At 42.5% G+C, this 19668-nt stretch overlaps 1 protein-coding gene across 6 annotated transcripts in view; it reads left to right on the top strand.

Moving 5' to 3' along the window:
• The window catches only part of LOC102446612 (uncharacterized), a 234792-nt gene that overhangs the window by 56350 nt on the left and 158774 nt on the right, over positions 1–19668 (top strand). For all 6 annotated transcript variants that reach the window (XM_075899317.1, XM_075899316.1, XM_075899315.1 and 3 more), the window contains exons 11-16: positions 748–927; positions 4486–4632; positions 6865–7009; positions 11772–11930; positions 12106–12224; positions 13326–13607. In XM_075899317.1, the coding sequence (XP_075755432.1) occupies positions 748–927; positions 4486–4632; positions 6865–7009; positions 11772–11930; positions 12106–12224; positions 13326–13607 (1032 nt within the window). The remainder of the gene's footprint in view (positions 1–747; positions 928–4485; positions 4633–6864; positions 7010–11771; positions 11931–12105; positions 12225–13325; positions 13608–19668) is intronic.

The following is a 19668-nucleotide window of genomic DNA, read 5'->3' as shown; positions in this document are numbered from 1 at the left end:
CGCATCTAGTCTTGGACCAGAACTCTGCAGTGGATAGGTACTGCTGGTTATAAACAACCTATTGGACACAATAACAGCCTACATGATTAATCAATTGTTGTTATCATTTAATATCTTTTTAGAAGCTATTTATCAGTGGAATCTTACCATAAATGTGACTTGTTATGAAATAAAACACTCTAGCTACACCTCAATGAAGGTGTATGTGATAATGTTAGAGCCGATCTAAATTACATGCACACTGCACTGCTATCCTGAATGTAAAGCACTCCCTAATTGAGAGTTCTGGGCAATGGCCACTTAACTTAAGCTCCACTCTAGGCACTGTACAACACCTTTACATTAAAAGCTTCTATTTGCTACAGCTTAATCTTGACTTGGCCCATTGCTATGTGGACAGGCAGTATATTTTGCAACATAAACGGTGTGAGTGTTCTTAGCACTCAGAGTGTCTTGGAAAGCATTTCTTCATTTGCACCTATGCAAGTCGATTTTTTTCTTCATATCAACTGGGGTTTTCCTCTGAGTCTCACCATCATGTTTTTATTAAATCTAAAAAAAAAAAAAAAATTTGAAAAGGGGCGGGAGGGGTATTTTCTGTGGCTTCATCAGAGTGTTTAAGGATGAATTAATTAATGCTTATAAATCTTTGTGAACATGTACAAGGCATCAGAGTGCTCAGAGTATTATAAGAACTAGGAGGCTTACACTTTTTAAGCAGCCTGTCATTTTTGTCTTGATTTACAGCCTTTGCTACAGTCACCAGGAGCAAGTCAGAGCATCTTCTTAGGAATAACTGCTCTGGTGCATCATTATTGTTCAGCTAACAGTGCCTGTGACCTTCTGCCTGCAGTACAGATGGTGACAAGTATTCTGGAAGCATATTTAGGAGGAAACTGCACCTTGCAAGAATCAGGACGCAGCCAGGTATCAGTCATTCAGACAAGAATGGAGTAACCCTGCAGACAAGTTTCCAACACTCATTTCTCCCTTTAAACACAATCAAAATAAAAACCTGTCTGGTGAATATGGCATTCTACGGAGTGAGAATATGGGTCCCTTTGAATCTATAGGCACAGGTTCATTTACTCATTTCAGCTATATTTTTGGTAGTATGTATGGGGCAAAAGATGCTTGTTGGACAGAAAAGAGCTGCCCTCATGGACTTTTTGGGGTTTTCAGACAACAAAATATTTTAGGAAATTTGTCTAAACATGCAAAAGTGTACTGGATCTTTTAAAATCTTTTATATGAATTTTTAAAACTTTGTTTGGACAATATTGTTTTAAAAGCTGAGAGTATAAAATGAAACACTTTTTAAAAACAACAGATAACACAAGAGAAATAATTTACTTGTCCCTTCTTTTGATTGGCTTCATGAAGTTAGTGGTAGCTGTGACATCATAGAATGATGCACTCTGGGAAATCACAGTATTACTTGAGGAGACTGGCATAATGTTGCCAAAGGAAGGGGAAATTATATTGTCTTGTGGGTGACTTCCCTGTTGGACTGGGAGCAATTAGGTTCATATTTCTGGATTCTTCATTTTTAACCTTCCGTTTCACAATCCTTCTAAGCAATTGACTCCATCCTTCTCACATGTAGAGACCACAGTGACAGTGTGCTCTCCCCCATGCTCACACACTCATTTTCACTAGGCTAAGGCAGGGGTTCAGGTGCAGGAGTGGGGGTGAAGTGTTCCAGGTGGAGATGCAGGCTTTGGAGTGGGGCCAGAGGGCAGGAGGGGGCTCCAGGCTAAGACCAGGGATTGGGATGTGGGAGGTGGTGTGGGCTCTGGTTGTGCATGCTGGTTCTGGGATTGGGTCAGAAATGGGTTCAGTGTGTGGAAGGGGATTCTGGGCTAGGGCAGGGCTTTGGGGTATATGAGGGGAATGGGCTACAGGAGACAGTTTGGGTGTGGGAGGGAGGAGGGTTGGTGCTGGGGCAGAGGTTGTGGTCTGGGAGGGTTCTGGGGTCTGGGAGGGAGTGGGGTGTGGAAGGGGGCTCAGATCTGGTGCAGGGTGTGAGAGTGCAGGGAGTGGGCTCTGGGCAGCACTTATCTCGGGGTGGGAAATCCTTGGGAGTGGCAACATGTTACTTGGCTTCTAGGCATAGTGGTGACCGTGTGGCTCTGCTCAGTGTATGCTGCTTCCTCCCATAGGCATTGCCCCCTCAGCTCCCATTGGCTGTGGTTCCCAGCCAATGGGAGATGTGGAGTTGGTTCATGGAGTGGGGGCAATAGGAGCCGGGTAGGGAGCCTGACAGTCCCACCAGCCAGACTTTTACTGGCCTGGTCAGCACTACTGACCGAAGACTCCAGGATGCTTTTTCAATCAGATGTTCAGGTTGAAAACTGAATACCCGGCAACCCTATAGCTGAGGTATTTCATACCTTCTTGTATTTGTTTAAGGTCCCAATGTGCAAAACACACTTGGTTTTAGGGTTTTCCCCCCTATCATCGGAGCAATGTGTTCACACTCAGTTCTGTTTACAGCAGGAATTTAAACCCCAGAAATTATGTAATTGAGCTTTTAAAATAAATATTCCATTCCTGAGCTTTTTGATGGCCCCTGCGGGGAAAGGAGTCAGAGAAGGAAGATGAAAAGACAGCCGGAAAAGATCTGCTGCATGAGGTCATGGAGTCCATTTTCCTAGCGAGGAGCAGAATTGTTCCCTATTGTATATATTGTACTGCTGTGTCGTAATCTGGTTTTAAAGAACTTGGGCAATAGGGCTTTCACCATTTCCCTTGCGGGACTATCCCAGTGTCAAATAGTTCTCGTCACAAGGAACTATTTCCTGAGAGTAAGCCAGACTTCTCTTAATCTCTACAACATGCATTTCTGAATAAAGCTAAGTTTCTTTTAAAAGACCATTCAAATAGGAAGGGCTTTTCCCTCAATGTTGCATGCATGAGCTTGTCCTGAAAATAATAATTTCCATTTACAGTCCTAAAGAACTGTACAGGACTGTACAGATTCTGGACCAAAATGTTCAAACGCAAAGATAGGCATCTAAATCAGAATGGCTGGGTTTTTGAGAATCACTGAAGTGCAGCCTTCTCAGGCACCAGCCAAGCAACAATATGCTGCAATGGGTTTGAAGGAGAGGATATTTTTGGATTACACCTATTAAAATTTCCATGTGACATTTCATATCCATGCCTGGTTGATAGAATCTCATGCCTCAGCTTCATCAAAACAACCTACTATACAGCATAGGGTCAGTGTCTGAGTCTCCTTTAGCTTTCACAGTGACGACAGTTTCTTACACATTTAAATTCGCAGTTACTCCTGAACTACATCTGTGTGTGTGCGTGTGTGTGTGACCACATGACAGTTTATGTAAGAATTATGCAAGATTGGTCAGCCTATGCAGAGTTGAACTTCTGGATATTGGAAGTTGAGGTATCAAAAAGTTGTCATTTTCCAACAGTTAGGGTGTGTCTAGACTACAGGGTTTTGTCAACAAAAGTGGACTTTTGTCAACAAAACTATACCTGCGTCTACACTACCACCAAGTTCTGTCGACATAGTGTCGACAGAACTTGGCAGTTTTGTCAACAGCGGTAAACCTCATTCTACGAGGAATAACGCCTTTTGTCAACAGAGTTCTGTCAACAGAAGGCGTTATTGCATCTACACTGTCCTTTGTGTCTACACACTCATGTCGACAAAGCGGCTTGCTTTGTTGACAGAACTGGATGTAGTCTAGACGTTCTTTGTCGACAAAGCCTCTGTTGACAAAAGCCTGTAGTCTAGAAGTACCCTTAATGTGTCCACTGGTTTCTGAAATTCTTCAGCTTTCCTTTATACTTAGCATAGGAAATGACCATGGTAACATAGTTGTGAGTAAATCAACTGTGGCATTCAGAATCCCAGGCCTTTATCACTAAGCATTTTACCCAGCAGCATTTTGATGGATAGATAATCAAACTGCAACATTCTTTAATGTATTTGAAAATCATGCCCCTCCCCCACTAGTTCTATTATCTCAGCCGTCACACTGAAACTTGTATATACTGCATCGTTTAGACACTGCAAAAGTATCCCAGTTCCAAATCAAAAGTGCGACATTGCTTATAGAAGAGCAAACTGTGTGTAAGTATGGTCTTCTTTATACTAGGAAGGGTTTGCCAGTAGCCCTGTAGTAGCAACTCTCTTAGGGGAGATGTACCTTACACTAATGCCCTGAATTACATTAGCTATATAAGCATATTGACTGAATTGCCAGTGTAACTGCATTAGTTTTTGGTGCCGCAACTTCACTTAGGTGTACAATTTAAAAAAAATGTTGTGTTTCATTATTGAGAATTCCCCACGTGGCAATAAAATGGTGAGCAGAGATTCATTTTAGGTAGAATATTTTGAAAGAGAATGTGATAATGTAAAAGTAATAAAGTATCTTGTGCAGATGTTGGAATGTTTTTATGCGCCATAACCTTAATTTTTCATTTTGCCTTGCTTTCTATTGTTGGCTGCAGCTAGTGTTAAAAGCAATTGGAAATGCAGGGCTGGCAGCAACTTCCCTAACACCTGTCCTGAGTTCTTGTGCATCCCTGAGAAGCAACCCTACAGAAATTCGCCTGGCCGCCATACAGGCCTTCAGACGCATCCCCTGTGCTGCCAATGTAAGTGATGTGTTCAGTGGCTGATGCTTTGTGAAATAATTCTGTGCTGTGTGAAATAATTCTGCTGTGTGCAAACAAATGGGAATGGAGTACAAAAGCATCTCCCGGCTGAACAGTTTCTGCTGCAGGGGAGGCTGGGAAGGATTGTGTTTTTGTTGAAGAAGCAAAAAGAGCATCCAGATGTTTTTCTTGACAAATCTGAGCTTTTCCCAGGCATCATGTCACTTTTAGCCTAGTGAAAGTACAATATACTTACTACATTACAATAGGAGGTATCACTTTAGCACTGTTCCTAGAAAACTTCAGCATTCCATTGTGCTATCTTGATAACAGATGGCAGCTTGAGAGCTGCTTGGTTTATCTTGCCTTGGTGAAGCCCCTGAGGACTCATGTCCTGTTTATTTTCATAGTATCCTAGAATCCTAGGGCTGGAAGAGACCTCAGGAGGTCATTGAGTCCAGCCCCCTGCCCAAGGCAGGACCAATCCCAGCTAATTCATCCCAGTCAGGGCTTTGTCAAGCCAGGCCGTAAAAACCTCTAGTGATGGAGATTCCACCACCTCCCTAGGTAACCACCTCCCCAGCTGGTGGGCCTGGTGCACACATACTCAGCAGGCCTTACTGCGGCAAAGCTAGCCTATAGCTACATTGACCATATGTCCCGGTTTTTCCAGGACAGTCCCAAACTTAAATACTCTATCCTGGTTCCTCATCAAGTAGGGAAATGTCCTGGAAAGCTCCACTGGATCCACCTAGAAATGGCACAGCCATTTCCCTCCCCCGCTGGGACAGCCTCGCAGACACTAGTGCAGCGCAGCAGCAACACCCCCCTCTTCCAGCAGGCAACCAGGGTCACTTCCGGTAACGCACGGTTTCTGGGTGGAGTTGGAAGCTGGAGCCTGAAGCATTCTGTGAGCTCCAGTGTGGTGTATGCCACCCGTAGCAACCCCCTGCCAGCTGCTGCCCCACCACCGCATGGTCCCCTCCTTTCCTCCCTCCCTCCTTCCCTCCCTCCCTCCGCGGGATGCCTCTGCTGCACATGGCCTGATCTGGCCGTGCTACCGCTGCCACCTCTTCCATTCCGAGGCAGCCTCTTGCTCATTGTACAGCGGCCACTGTGGCAGGCGTGGCACCGGGCTGGTCCAAGAGTACGTCTCGTGCAGCTGCCATTTAACTCCAGCTGGAGCCGGGTCCTCCCATGGTACTATTTTTAATACCATTAAATCTATTGACATTTTGTCTGCTGTTCAAGGATATAACTGGGTTATACAGCGATACCACTCATTGCTATATACTCATTGGTAAAAAGGAATTATCATGTGTAGCACCAATAAATGAAAAAGAATAAATGACATTAATGAACTAACTACTAAATGAGCAAGATAACTTTCGTCTACCTGAAAGATATTGAAGGAGACCTGGCCATGGAAAGAAAAGTTACTGAGACACAGAAGTGTTAGCAAGGTCAGGCTCTGCATAAGAAACTGAGGATTTGGTCCTGTACTAGAAAGTTCTGCTTCTTGAAACTGTATTAAGATTGCGAGTCCAGTCCAGAACTCATTTATGTTAATGGTAATGCTCCTCTTGAGCTCAATGGATATAAAATCCAGCCCAATCTGTGTAACTAGCAGTATAGTATCCTGAGACTTTGGCTATGTCTAGACTACAGATTCCTTGTGCAAGAAGCTGTTTGCACAAGAGAGCATCTGCACTACAAAAGTGCATCGAAAAGTGATGCGCTTTTGCACAAGACAGCGTCCAGACTGCCTGGCTACTCTCTCACAAGTAAGCAGTGATTGCTATGAACAGAATGGCCACCAGGGCAACTGTGCTTTTTCCTCTTCCCTCTTCTTGCGCAAAAAAACCCCCCCTTTGCCCATCCACACACACCTTTTTGCGCAAGAACTCTTGCACAAAAGGGAGTTATTCCTCATAGAAGGAGGAATATCTACACCAGAAAACCCCCTCTGTTCTTTTGTTTTACTTGTGCAAAAACGCACTTGAGGTGTGGATGCTTTGCGAGCAAAAACAGCCATTTTTGCACAAAAACTCTATAGTGTAGACCTAGCCTCTGTGTCCAGAGTGCTGTGATGTACATGTGTGTTTGCTGATGTTATATAAAGCAATTTACTTTTCACATGATGCTTGTTGCAATGGCTAATCACTTTATCCCTAGAAATGAATGCATCTCAGCTTTTTGGGAGAGTAAGTACCTTAATTTTTCTTTTTTAAGCGTACTATATTAGCCCAGCTATATCAAGCAACTGATGATGATGTGGAAATAAGAATTGCTTCATATTATACAGCAATGAAGTGTCCAAGTGAAGAGCTGTTTAACCAAGTACAACAGACTTTGCAGGAGGAGACATCCAGCCAAGGTCAGCAGACAGCTACTGAAACATTAAGCATGCTTACATAAGTTATTTTCTAGTCTTGATTTTTATTTGATTCCTATTGGAGGTGCATAAGCTACCAACCCATTTGAGCTCCACCTATTAACGACTTTAAAACTATTAGAATTTGAGGTTTTACTTTTTTTTATTGTCAACAATTTGGTGTGGTGCACAAAAGAAACCCAGGTGTGAGATCCCCTAGCTGGCAGCATTAAATAAACACAGACTGACATCATCCAGGAGTCTGAGAGAGGGACAACTGGTCATGCTGAGTGAGTTTTATTGCATGACAAACATAAATGGCTGATTATAAAATGTGCTGAATGGAGAAGGAAAAAAATAGCAGAAAAATAAATGTCTAAGATTATTATAGGCAATAAGTACTACAAAAGCCGTTTACAAAATTTTCACTGTGCCCCTTAAAAAGTACCCATGCTCCCTATTTTATATGTGCTCTTCACTGGGTATAACACTACACATTTATTAATATTTAATCCCCTCTTATGGCCTATTGTTTCACCTCCACTTTTCTCTTCAGGACACAGCAGTGCCCCCCTTTTCATTTGTCATCCATCAGTTTTGGTGTTATCTGTGTATTTAATCATGGTTGAATTTACATCAAAGACAAATGCAATTCTGAAAGGTACAGAGAGCTATATGTATTTTAATGCAGTTGATTACACATTCATTGGAAACCGAAAGAGTTTTGGACTCATCTGCAGATAGCTGCAAGATTTATTGAGTGATGCTTCATTGTTATGACAGAAGCAGCTTTTCAGGCCACCTGGAAGTGCTCTGGAGACTAAAGATTGACAATTTTGGACCTAGTAGCAAACAGCAACAGCAAAACATTTAATAATCCAGAAGAGAAGGGGAACATGCTGGATTAGGAGGGATTTAGGCGGGTTGTTTAAAGATAGCTCTCTGACGGTCTTACTTATTTGGAATATGCCCCGATGCATAGTTTCTGGGCAACAGTATGGCAGGCTCTTTCTTCTTTGTACTGCCTTCTTCAGTAATTCCTTCCCAACTCATGACTGATTGCTGCCTGACATAAGTCAGATTGCTTATATTAGATGCTGAACTGAAAACTGATGCTGTGTAGAAAGCCATTGTGTTTGGTTTAAAACACTGCCTTTGTTTATGTGGCAGATTTTCCAGAGCAGAAGCCATTTTAGCTAGGGAGAAAATAAGCATCTAATGTGAAGAATCCCACCAGCTTCTTATACAAAAGCGCATATGTTTAAGGATTTGGAGTGGGGTTTTATGGGATTTCACATAAAAGCTTTGCCATAATCAAGGAATAATTGTAATGTGATAAAAAGCTTCAGAGAGGTAGCTGAGTTAGTCTGTATCTGGAAAAACTTAAAAAACAACAAATGACAATGAAGAAGTTGGTTTTGCCCACGAAAGCTGATGATACCATCTACATGTTTGTTTTGTTAGTCTTTAAGGTGCTACCAGAATATTAGTTGTTTTTTGTAATGTGATATTGAATTTTCAGCTCTGTCCAAATAGTGACCCTCTTCTTTTTAACTTGAAGAAACAACATTTGTCTTAGTTTTGATTTATGAGCCAGATCTGCACAGAAATAAAAAACTTTTCTCCAGTTGAACCAATGATTGAGGGCAATAACCTAAAATCTAGATCGGGGTGGCCAATAATTTTTGATGGGGACGGATCTCTCTAAGATTTTGTTAAGTGGTCAAGGGCTACACTTTTCTGTGGAGGGTTTGTGTGGTCTGGAATGGAAGTTGGTTTCGGAAGGGAGCTTGGGGTAGAGGACTGGAGTGCAAGAGGAGGTGTGGGGTCTGAGAGGGAGTTTGTGATCTGGTGCAGGAGCTTGGGCTTGGAGTGTAGGGTCAGGGAGGGAGTATGGGTGCAAGACAGGATTATGGTTTGGGGAGGAGTATTAGAGGGGGGTGCATGGTCTGTAAGGAAGGTGTGGCCTGAGGGACAGAGGGTGCAGAGGTTTCCCACCAATAGGAGCTGAGAAATTGTGCTGGTGGGTAGGGACAGTGTGAAAAGCCTTCCCCTCTCGCTGGTGCCTGGAGCAGAGAGCTTCAGGGAGCAGCCAGCTGTTTAAAATGGCTTGAGGTTGCTCTGTGTCTGAGTGTCCCCATTAGGTGGCCTGCAGGCCAGATCCAATGGCATGGTGTGCCGGATCTGGCCCACAGGCTGCATCTTGCCCACTGCAGAGCTAGATACTCTTTTGACTCTTTTGCTGGGCTTTTGAGCATGCTGGATTTACACCAGTCATATAACAGATGTGTAGGTAATAAATGCCTTTCAGGGCACCACGCATACATTGGTCCTCAGGATCCTTGTTCAGGATAAAAACATATGAAAGATCAAGCTACAGTACAACCCCTCACCAAATAATCATACAAATACTGCAACTCTTCATGTGAAGCTTAAGCATGAGAACTTGTATCTGCAGCCAGTGCAGCAAGCAATTGACACTTTCTTGTTAGAGAGTTGAGTTCCAAAACTGTGTCAGCCTCAGATTTATTTATTTTATGTAAAGAGCATTCATGGCCTGTTGTATTGTGAGATGGAAACAGATTTGCACATGGAATTGTAAACCTTGAGAAAAGTTCTCATTACATGAGTTTATTTAGGTGGTAGTAGAAAAGGAACTATAGTGAAGTCTGTATTTAAGGTTGCCTAACACCTTACATTGTAAATCTCTCTGCTTTCAGTTGCTATAATTTCCAGATTTTAATTGTTTACTACGGAATGTTCTATGCTTGCTTTCTGTCTCACACTGAATTTTATTTTTTCAAGTTTCACCCAAATCGCTCTATTTCCAAGAATGAGACTAGGGAATAAATTAATCATGTGGCCAATTTTTTAGACCATTGTTGAGGCATTCTAGTGCCTCTATTCTTTGACGTAGGGGTTTGAAATTTGGCAAGGCCTCCTGCTATCTCCATGCTATCTCCATGCTATCTCTAGTTTTGGTCAAGTTTAAAATTTTTGAAAGTAATCAATTTTGTAGTTGGCTAGCAGTTTCTCCTCTCTTGGTATTCACACCTCCACATCAACTGCTAGAAGTGAGCCTCATCCTCCCTGACTGAATTGACCTCGTTATCTCTAACCTTACTCATGATTTGAACTCTTTTCTTATGCCTGTATATTTATACCTGCCTCTGGAATTTCCACCACATGCATCTGATGAAGTGGGTCTTTGCTCACAAAAGCAATAAATCTGTTAGTCTATAAGGTGCCACAGGATTTCTCGTTGTTCTTGCAGATTCAGACTAACACAGTCTGATACTAATCTATATATTTGGCTATACTGTAGGTAGCAACTAGACTGTACTTTACAACCAAGAATAAAACACAAGATTCCTGATTCCCCAATTTCTCCTGTTTCCTGGCAAAGTAAATGCCTTAAGTATAAAATAAAAGCCAACGATTGCTGCCAGTAACTTACGTAGCTTAAATAATTGAGCTTTGTGCTAGATTTAAAAGCTGTTGGTTCTGATTTTGCTGAAGACTCATGTAGGAGGTCAGTGTAAGTCTACATGATACATTTTTATAATGCTATTTAAAACAATTTCAGGAATTACATGTCCACAAACTTTATTAAAAGAATGTGAGGGTCATAAAGTCTTGCACTCAAAATTCATAAAATGCCTGAGTTGGGTTGCCCATGCTGCCTTGTTTAACCCCCCTTCTACATATGCAGTCTTTAATTATATGACCACGTACTAGTTGTTCTACAAGACCTTTGCGTAAGGCAGTTCAGAGGCTAGCAATAAAATGGAGCAGAGGTTCCAAGAAAAGACCATTCTCTTGATTTTAAAGCACTGGATTGAAACTCAGGAAAACAAGGCTCTATTCCAGATTTCTCCATATAATTCTTATGTAATGTTGGGGAAAATGCTCATAATAAATATTTACAAAGGTACTGAATTAAGTTTGCATGGACAACCTTAATGCTGTTTTAATACAGTTTTTAATGTAGTTACATAACAGAGTGACCTCTTCCTTATGGGTTTATTTGGTGTCAGAGCCAGATTCTGTTCTGTTTCACTACTGTAATTCCAGAATAACTCTAACTCCTCTGAGCTGCACTGCTGGTACTGAGCAGCATGCACATTTTACCTCCAGTCTACTTCATTCTCTTGTGCAAGTCTCTTCTATTAGACAAAATCTTAGTTTTGATTTATGAGCCAGATCTGCACAGAAATTGAAAACTGTTGTCTGGCTGCACCAGCGATTGACGGCAATAACCCTGAAATCTAGAGCCTGTCTTGATTTTTTTGTTGTTGGTCTTAGCTTGCTGAATTTATACTAACTATATAATAGATACATAAGTAATAAATGCCTTTCAGGGCATAAGGCATACATTGGTGTTCAAGATCCTTGTTCAGAATAAAACACATGAAAAATCAAGCTGCAAATAGTGAGCTTGGTTATCTTTAAATACGAGTTAGTTAATTACAGCAATTGGAAAATCTGTAAATACCATCACTGACACATAGCACAGACTCTGACTTTTACTAGAATGCATTAAAACTGGATGTTTTTTGTGAATGAGGAGATTAGTTAGTGGATTAGACTCTCATTTCTGTTGCACTGGTGTAAAGTGAAGTTAACCCCAGTGAAGCTAGAGGAGTGACTCTGGATTTGCACAGGTGTAAAAAAGTGAATAATCTGGTACTATTTCATAGCTCTTTAAAAAATAAATTAAAAAAATCCTTGTCTGTGATTGACAAGCCTTTTTGTCTAATTTAAGTGGGTTCTTTTGTTTGGAGTCACCTCTCTCAGCTCCTGGAGACAGATGACCCATTAAAACAGCATCTTAGAGAGTCTCTTCCTGATGACATCCTTAGCAGAGAGTTTGACTGGGAGATATGGAAATATTCCTCATATTCAGATGCCACTTTTCAGTCAGGTAAGTTGAGCTTAAAATCGGAACCTGTGCTGCATGTTCATGATTTAAATCCCTATGTGGCTTTCTCGTTCCTTTATTCCTCACTTTCCCAACGAATATTTTAGTTTTAGTGAATGAACAGAACTCAGATATACAAACATGGGGCCTGATTCTGCTCTCAATTCTGTCATTGCAGCAACTGTAGGTGCAAATGTGGAGGCATCACTGGTCTTTTCTCCTGCTTCTTTCATCCCACGATCAATAATGACAAACTTCACTATACATGTTCTAGGTCGGGCTATAAATCTACTGGAGGTAAATTCTGTTTTTCCCTCTTTGAGGGATGCCTAGTTTATTGAAAGAGAATCAAATACTTTATAGTTTCTGGTTATAGTTTCAAGTTACAATTTCTTCATCAAGATGCATTTTTTTACTGAGATTAATGAATATTTTACATAAGATTCATTTGTTCAGTTTATGAAAGTGCCCTTTCAACACTTCAGTTAACAGGCCGATTTGTATTCAGATTGATAAATGTCTCCACTATACTGTAGCATACTAGCCAAGCAGCTTATATCCTACACTAGTGCCTCATCCACACTGAAGATAAAATCTAGCACTGTTGCCAGTGAAACCCCATTACAACGCCTACTGAATTCATTGGGAATCTTTTCATTGGCTTCAGTGGGAGCTGGCTTCAACCCACCAGAGTTATTCCTATAGCTCAAGGGAGACTTGTGCTTTATGTTGCCAAAGGCCTCAAGTTCAATCCCTGCTGAGTCATGGCCATGGTCATTACAAAATAACTCATATGTAACTTCACTGTCTTTAAATTGTGCCTTTATTCATACCTGGCATGGTGCAGCTGGAACTGAAGGCAGTTTGGCCTTCAGAATCTTTATTGCTGATGAAGATGCCTATGAAGGAAGGAAAGAGTTCAGCTTAAGTCAGAACCCAGGTTGCATTTGCAGGCTGAGTGGTTAGGAAAATATATTTTCATATGTAATGTGCACCGATTGGCTATTGACTTCCTAGTGCCATGTTAGTCAGTTTTCTGAACAGAACCACATTTTGTTTCTATATCACACAGAAAAAGAGGTGTGTAATTTTACAACAAATATCATTTGTTACATGGTAAAGGATGCAAATGAGTTGCTGCCAGAGTAAGAAAGAAATGTTTTCCCAGAGTAGATGCAATATGGAAATTATTACTGAGGCATCCAGTATCGGCCACTTCCTGAGGCAGGGTAGTGAACTTGATAGAAATAGCTTAGTATGGCTAATTCATTGTTGCTTTAGAAGCCTAGATTTTGCCAGTCCAGGGCCAGTCTGAGAGTTAAATTTCTATTTGCTGAATATGGAAATGGTTATGTCCAGCCATGTATAGTCTTCTAAATACTGTATATTCTCCTCTAGTTTAGTGTAGGGCTAGAGAATGCGGAAGATCTTATGCAGAAGATGCTTGGACAACACTCTGCTATTTTTAGTGAATACTTCTTTACAAATACTGATGAAAAAAATTCCAAATCGGAAGATTCACGGGAGACAGCTGGAAAACCCAAACAAAAGAAGCTGACTTCAAGGAGATACAGTCGGGGAGATCGTCTTGTGACCAAAATTGCCAAGCCCAAGTTAAGAGAAGCACAGCAGGGCTGTCCAAGTGGAAAGTTCAATAAGATGAGTGATTTAATGAAAAAGGTAACTGAATATACATATTCTAGTAAAAACAGTGGCATCCTAGGTCTGATCTGGAATTGCCTAGAATCCTGCATTAAAAGGATGCTACCCTCTGGAGCTGCCATGATTTTAGAATCACTTTGTAGAGGCTTTAATGACTGTGCAAGGAAGTGGAGAAACATTCCCTCTTTTTTTCCCCTCAGAAGCTACAGTATTAACTCAGAGCATTGGTTCCCAGGCAGTGGTATACATCAATACTTTGGTCTGTGCCTCCATAATTTGAGTCGGAATCTTGTTCCTATTGGTGTCTTTTTTTTCCTTCATTCATTTCAAGAGGAACACAAGGAGGCTCTTCATCTTGAGCTTCTGCATTGATGCACCGTGACCTATTTCCAGATTAGCTGTGTGCACTCTGAGTTGCAGTGGAAGTCCATTGTGCAACAACTAATGAACTGCAGACTAGAGTTTGAAGCAACTCAAGCTCTGAGGCTATGTCTAGACTACAGGCTTCTTTTAGAAGAAGTTTTTTTTTTTTAAGAGATCTTCCGAAAAAACTTCTTCCAAAAGAGAGTGTCCACACTGCAAAAGTGCATCGAAAAAGTGATCTGCTTTTTGAAAGAGAGTGTCCAGGCTGAATGGACACTATCTCGCATGTAAGCTGTGATTGATATGGACAGAATGGCCACCATGGCACCTGTGCTTTTTCCTCTTTTCTCTTCTTCTGAAAGAACTCCCTCTTCCTCATCCACACACGCCTTTTTGTGAAAGAACTCTTTCGCAAAAATGCTTCTTCCTCATAAAATGAGGATTACCAATGCTGGAAAAACCTCTCTGTTCTTTTGATTTTCTTGCAGAAGAACACAACTGCAGTGTGAATATTCCTCAAGTTCTGTCGGAAAAATTGATGTTTTTCTGACAAAACTGTAGTGTAGACATACCCTGGGAGATGGTGGGGACTGGCAGCAACAGGAATAGTTTGATAGATGACCACAATTGCTCAGAAAGGCTGGCAACTGCACTCACTTAGTTTACTCTAAGGCTATGTCTAGACTGCAGGCTTCTTTCGAAAGAGGCTCTTTCGAAAGCATCTTTCGAAAGAGCCTCTTTCGAAAGATCGCGTCTAGACTGCAGGCGGATCTTTCAAAAGAGAAATCCGCTTTTTCGAAAGAGAGCACCCAGCGAGTCTGGATGCTCTCTTTCGAAGACGGCCTCTTTACATTGAAGAATGCCTTCTTTCGAAAGAGGAACTTTCGAAAGAAGGCGTTCTTCCTCGTAAATTGAGGTTTACCGCCATTGAAAGAAAAGCCGCGTTCTTTCGAAATAATTTCGAAAGAACGCGGCTTGAGTCTGGACGCAGGGGAAGTTTTTTCGGGAAAAGGCTACTTTTCCCGAAAAAACCCCTGAGTCTGGACACGGCCTAAATCTCAGATCATCTCCCGATTTAGGCTTTGCAGTGGTGTTAGCCAGTGTCTTTGGTAGCACATTATGTGATGGAGAATGTTACTACAAAGTCCAATGGTTAAGATCAGAATCAAGGAAAACATTTCATGCCTGATTCTCTGCAAAAAAATGTGTTTTTACACAATCCTGCCCCAGCAATGAACCAGAGTTAGGATAGTGTATTGCCTACTATGAATTATAATAAATAGGGATTCAATTTTTCATATTTTGGGGTGTGAGAAAAGTCCTTTGGCTGAAAGGCTGCCTTTTCCCCCCAATTATTAATCATTTACTTAAGAGTGAACTGGTCTCTTTGGAATACAATGTTCATACCCTTTTTTCCCCTCCTATAACTGTGGGTTATAGGAGTGTACCCATAATAGCTGAGCAGATAATGGAAACAAACTTCTGCAAGCACTACATTGATCACATTTGTGTTTGGATTTCCTTTGGCTGCATTTGTGCCTATCTCCATGAACTTTCTTATAATCAGCTTTTACTAGCATATTTATTCTCAGAAAGCAACTTTTAAGCTTTCGTGAATACTCCGGGAGGGAAAATTATGAATTTACTCAGCAAAATCATGTTATTTTAATCTAATCAGAGGAGAGAAACAATATCATGATCACAGTTACCCAACACAAGACAGTTTTTAGTGGCACATAACATCATCTAATAAGTTCAAGTAACAAATATATCTGAGACACACACATCTGTTCATGGTTATTCTGGAAACAAAGGCTAATTACATTTTTAAATGGTTAATGTTTAGTTGTTTAATATGTTCATTTTATATACAAATTCTGATCCTGATTTTGGATACACTTTATGCTAGTGCTTTACATTAAATTCCTAAGAAGTTCCATTAAAATATATAGGAGACTGCTTCCATACTTCATATTAAGCATGTGTGACTGTTTGCCTGAGAGGCTTTATTGTGCACTACCAGGATGTTACAGAGCCTAGCAAGCACTCCCTTCCAGCTACTGTATAGAACTGCTGTGAGGGGATCCAAGCCTCTGTCTCTGAGGGTACGTCTACACCCGTGGTCTCCAGCCTTTTTAATCACAAGATCACTTTTTCAATTTAAGTGCAATGTAAGATCTACTTCAAACCCAAATACCATTGCCTGGCTTCTTTTCCCCGCTTTGCTGAGGCCCTGCCCCACTCCACGTCTTCTCCGAGGACTCATCCTCCTCACTCCATCTCCCTTCCTCCCCAAATCTCATTCACTTTCACTAGGCTGCGGTAGGGGGTTGGGGTGCAGGCTCTGGTCTTGGGCCAAGGGGTTTGGAGTGTGGGAGGGGACACCTTGAAGGTAGGGAGAATTCTGTAGTGGCGTAGGGCAGGTTTCTCAACCAGTGGTACAGGTACCTTTAGGGGTACATGAGAGAAGTCTGGGTGGTACGTCAACACAAGTGAAATTTGGCAAAAATATCTGGGATTTTGCCCTGCAAAGGGGATCGGGGAGGGGACGGCTGCATGTGCCTGTCAAATTGAATGTTTGGAGCTGCATGTCCAGACATTAACAGCTGCTCTGCACACGCTCCCCAGCACTAGTGGGAAAAGCATGTGGCTGCAGCAGCGGCAGCTCTGGTAAAACCCAGGGCAGTTCCAAGTCGGTGGGTGGGTTTGGGCAGGGAGAAAAAAAATCACTTCCACGGCCGCCTCTACTAGTTTGATTCCTCTCTGGCATCCTCCCCAGGGTGCTCCAGTGGGGATGGCGACTGAACCTGGAGACGCACATTGCCCCCTCCCCTGCTAGCAGCTCATTACAGCACATCCCCATTGCCCCTTCCCTGTGGCGCTGCAGAGAGGAGCTAAAAGACGGTGAAGCGGCACAATAAGCTTTGCTTCAAAGGACCCTCCTGCAACAGTGGTGTAGTGAGGGGGCGCAGTTGCCCCCAGGTGCCACACTAGGAGGGTGCTGGGTGGGAGTGCGAGCAGCGCTGGTGGGCCACTTGCTCCCTGCAGCCAAGCTGCTGAGGCAGGGCCGGACAGCAGGAGGGCACTTCACAGGTAGGATTATCATACGTCCGGTGCCTGGCTCAAGGGAAGGGGAGGGGCATTGGGTTAGTGTGGGGGGGCTAGAGGTTCCTGGCTCTGGAGGAGGGGTGAGTGCATTGGGGTACTTATAATTTTTTTAAAGGGGTACTTTATAAAAAAGGTTGAGAAACACTGGCCTGGGGGGTAGGGAATTTTACTGGGGAGTGCAGGGCTGGGGGCTCGAGCACCTCCTCTGTCCCTCCCCCTTCCCCTTCAGCCCACCCTGGGAGTGGCCAGACAGACAACACAAGCTGCCCCAGGGGTGGAGCTGATTCCTGTATTATGAAGGCAGGATAAGGAACCCATGGAAAGTAGGGAGGTGGGCTGGGTTCTGCAGTGGCCTAGGGGATTTGTCTGGGGAGCACAGGGTAGTGGGTTCAAGCTCCCTCCATCCCCTTCTCTTTGTGTGGAGATTGAGTACAGGTGAGGGGGGGGGACACACCCTGACATCTGCATCCCTCTTCTGCCTCCCATACCCTGCACAGGAAGCTCCCAAGGGCAGCTCCAGGGCAGGAGCAGCATGACAGTGGGTGGAGGGGTAACTGACGTGCCAGCTCTTGATAGCTTCCTGGCCAAACCAGTCAGGATCCCCTGTCAGAGGCTCCAAGATCTACTGGTAGATCCCAATCTTCTGGTTGGTCTACACTGAACACTTATTTTGAAATAAGCTATTCCAGAAGGAATACTCTGAAACAGCACGTGTACACTACAGGTTTCCCTAATGTGGATGTGCTACCTCTATTTAGAGCCCCAGGAAGCACTGGGGAGTAATTAATTTGAATGGCCCCGGGGAGGAATTATTTAGAAATAGCAGTAGTGGAGCATCCACACTACTGCTATTCTGAAATAGCTATTTCGGAATAGGTGTTATTCCTCGTGGAATGAGGTTTACAGAAGTCAGAATAAGCCATCCATTATTTCAGATTTATTTCAAAGTAACGGAATTACTGTGTAGACACTCACATTGTTATTTTGAAATAACTGTGCTGTATAGATGCACCCAGAGTGTGTAAAGCTTCTGAAGCTGCAACAGACAGTTCCACCTTTGGCCTCTCTGGCATATTTCCTAGGCACTGACTCTCAGTCTGTTACCACTTCACAGAAATGGGACTCCTCATTCCACCGCCTTAGGGCCCAGAGCAGCTGTAGCCCCAAGAACTCCGTCTCCCCTCCCCCGTTATTTAAATGCAACTACTCCCAGAAATCCACCTCAAAGGCATGAAGCTTCTCATTCAGAGTTCAGCTCACTCTGGGGTGTATAGATATTGGGAAACTAACAGAGAGACTCTGCCAAGAGTGCCATTTATGAGGGGCTAGAGGGGTCAGGTGTCCTACTAAAGTTTGAACCCCTGGATTTCATATTGCCATACTAGCTCCAGAAGCAGTTCTTAACCAAAACAATTTGCCTTTGAGGCAAAGGGAATTTGTTTATAAACAGAGGGAGGGAGGGTGATTAAAATAACAAAAGGCTTGTTAGATCACCATGAAAACATTGCTGGGTATGCCACTTAAAAGATGGAGGTAAAAAAAGAGTAGACAAAAATAGTGGTGTGCTGCAGGGATCTGCATTTGGACCTTTGCTGTTAAACTGCTCATAAAAGTTCTTTAAAAAGGGATAAACAATGAGGTGGCAACATTTGTAGATGAGGGGTGAGGAACCTAAGGAGGCCACATCCAGCTTGCCTTCATCTGGCACCTGAGGCTCAGGGATCCCCCCTAGCATTGGGGTGCACATGCTGGCAATCCAGGTCCCCCCTGTCACCTGTGGGGTCAGAGCACACAAAATCTACTAGCCTGGGTCCCCTAGGCTATGGTGTGAGGGGAATGTGGGGAATATCTTTCTCCTTCTCAGTCAGGGGTCATGTCAGTGAGGGCTTGTATGTGGTTGTTTTTGTTTTTGTCTTTTTTTTCTTCTCACTTGTGTGTGGCCCTTGACTGATTTTTTTTTTCCTGTGGACCAGTGGCCCCCCACTCAAAAAAGGTTCACCACCCCTGTTGTAGATAATACAAATAGTTAAGTACAAAGCTGACTGCAAAGAGTTACAAAGGGATCTCACCAAATTGTGTGATTGGGCAAAACAAGGGTGGATGGAATTCAGTACTGATAAATGCAAAAAATATATCCAACTATATATACAAAAACGATGGGGTCTGAAATAGCTGTTACCACTCAAGAAAGAGATCTTGGAATTGTTGTGGATAGTTCCCTGAAACTTCTGCCCAATATTCAGTGGCAGTCTAAAAAGCTAACAGAATATTGAGAATCATTAGGAAAGGAATAGATAAGAAGACAGAAAATATCATGTTGCCTCTACATAAAGGCATGGTACGCCCAAAACTTGAATACTACATGCAGATCTGGTCACCTCATTTAAAAAAGATATATTGGGTTTGGGAAAGATACAGAAAAGGAAACAAAAAGTATTAGGGGTAAGGAACAGATTCCATATGAGGAGAGATTATGACCAGGACTTTTTAGTTTGGAAAATAAATGACTAAAGGGGAGGGAGGATATGTGAGAGGTCTAGAATATCATAAATGGCGTGGAAAAATAGTATGAAGAAATGTTATTTATGCCTTCACTAAAATAATACCC

Source organism: Pelodiscus sinensis, chromosome 16 (genome assembly GCF_049634645.1).
Source record: "Pelodiscus sinensis isolate JC-2024 chromosome 16, ASM4963464v1, whole genome shotgun sequence".
Taxonomy (NCBI): Eukaryota; Metazoa; Chordata; order Testudines; family Trionychidae; genus Pelodiscus; species Pelodiscus sinensis.
This window is presented reverse-complemented; position numbering and strand designations above follow the sequence as displayed.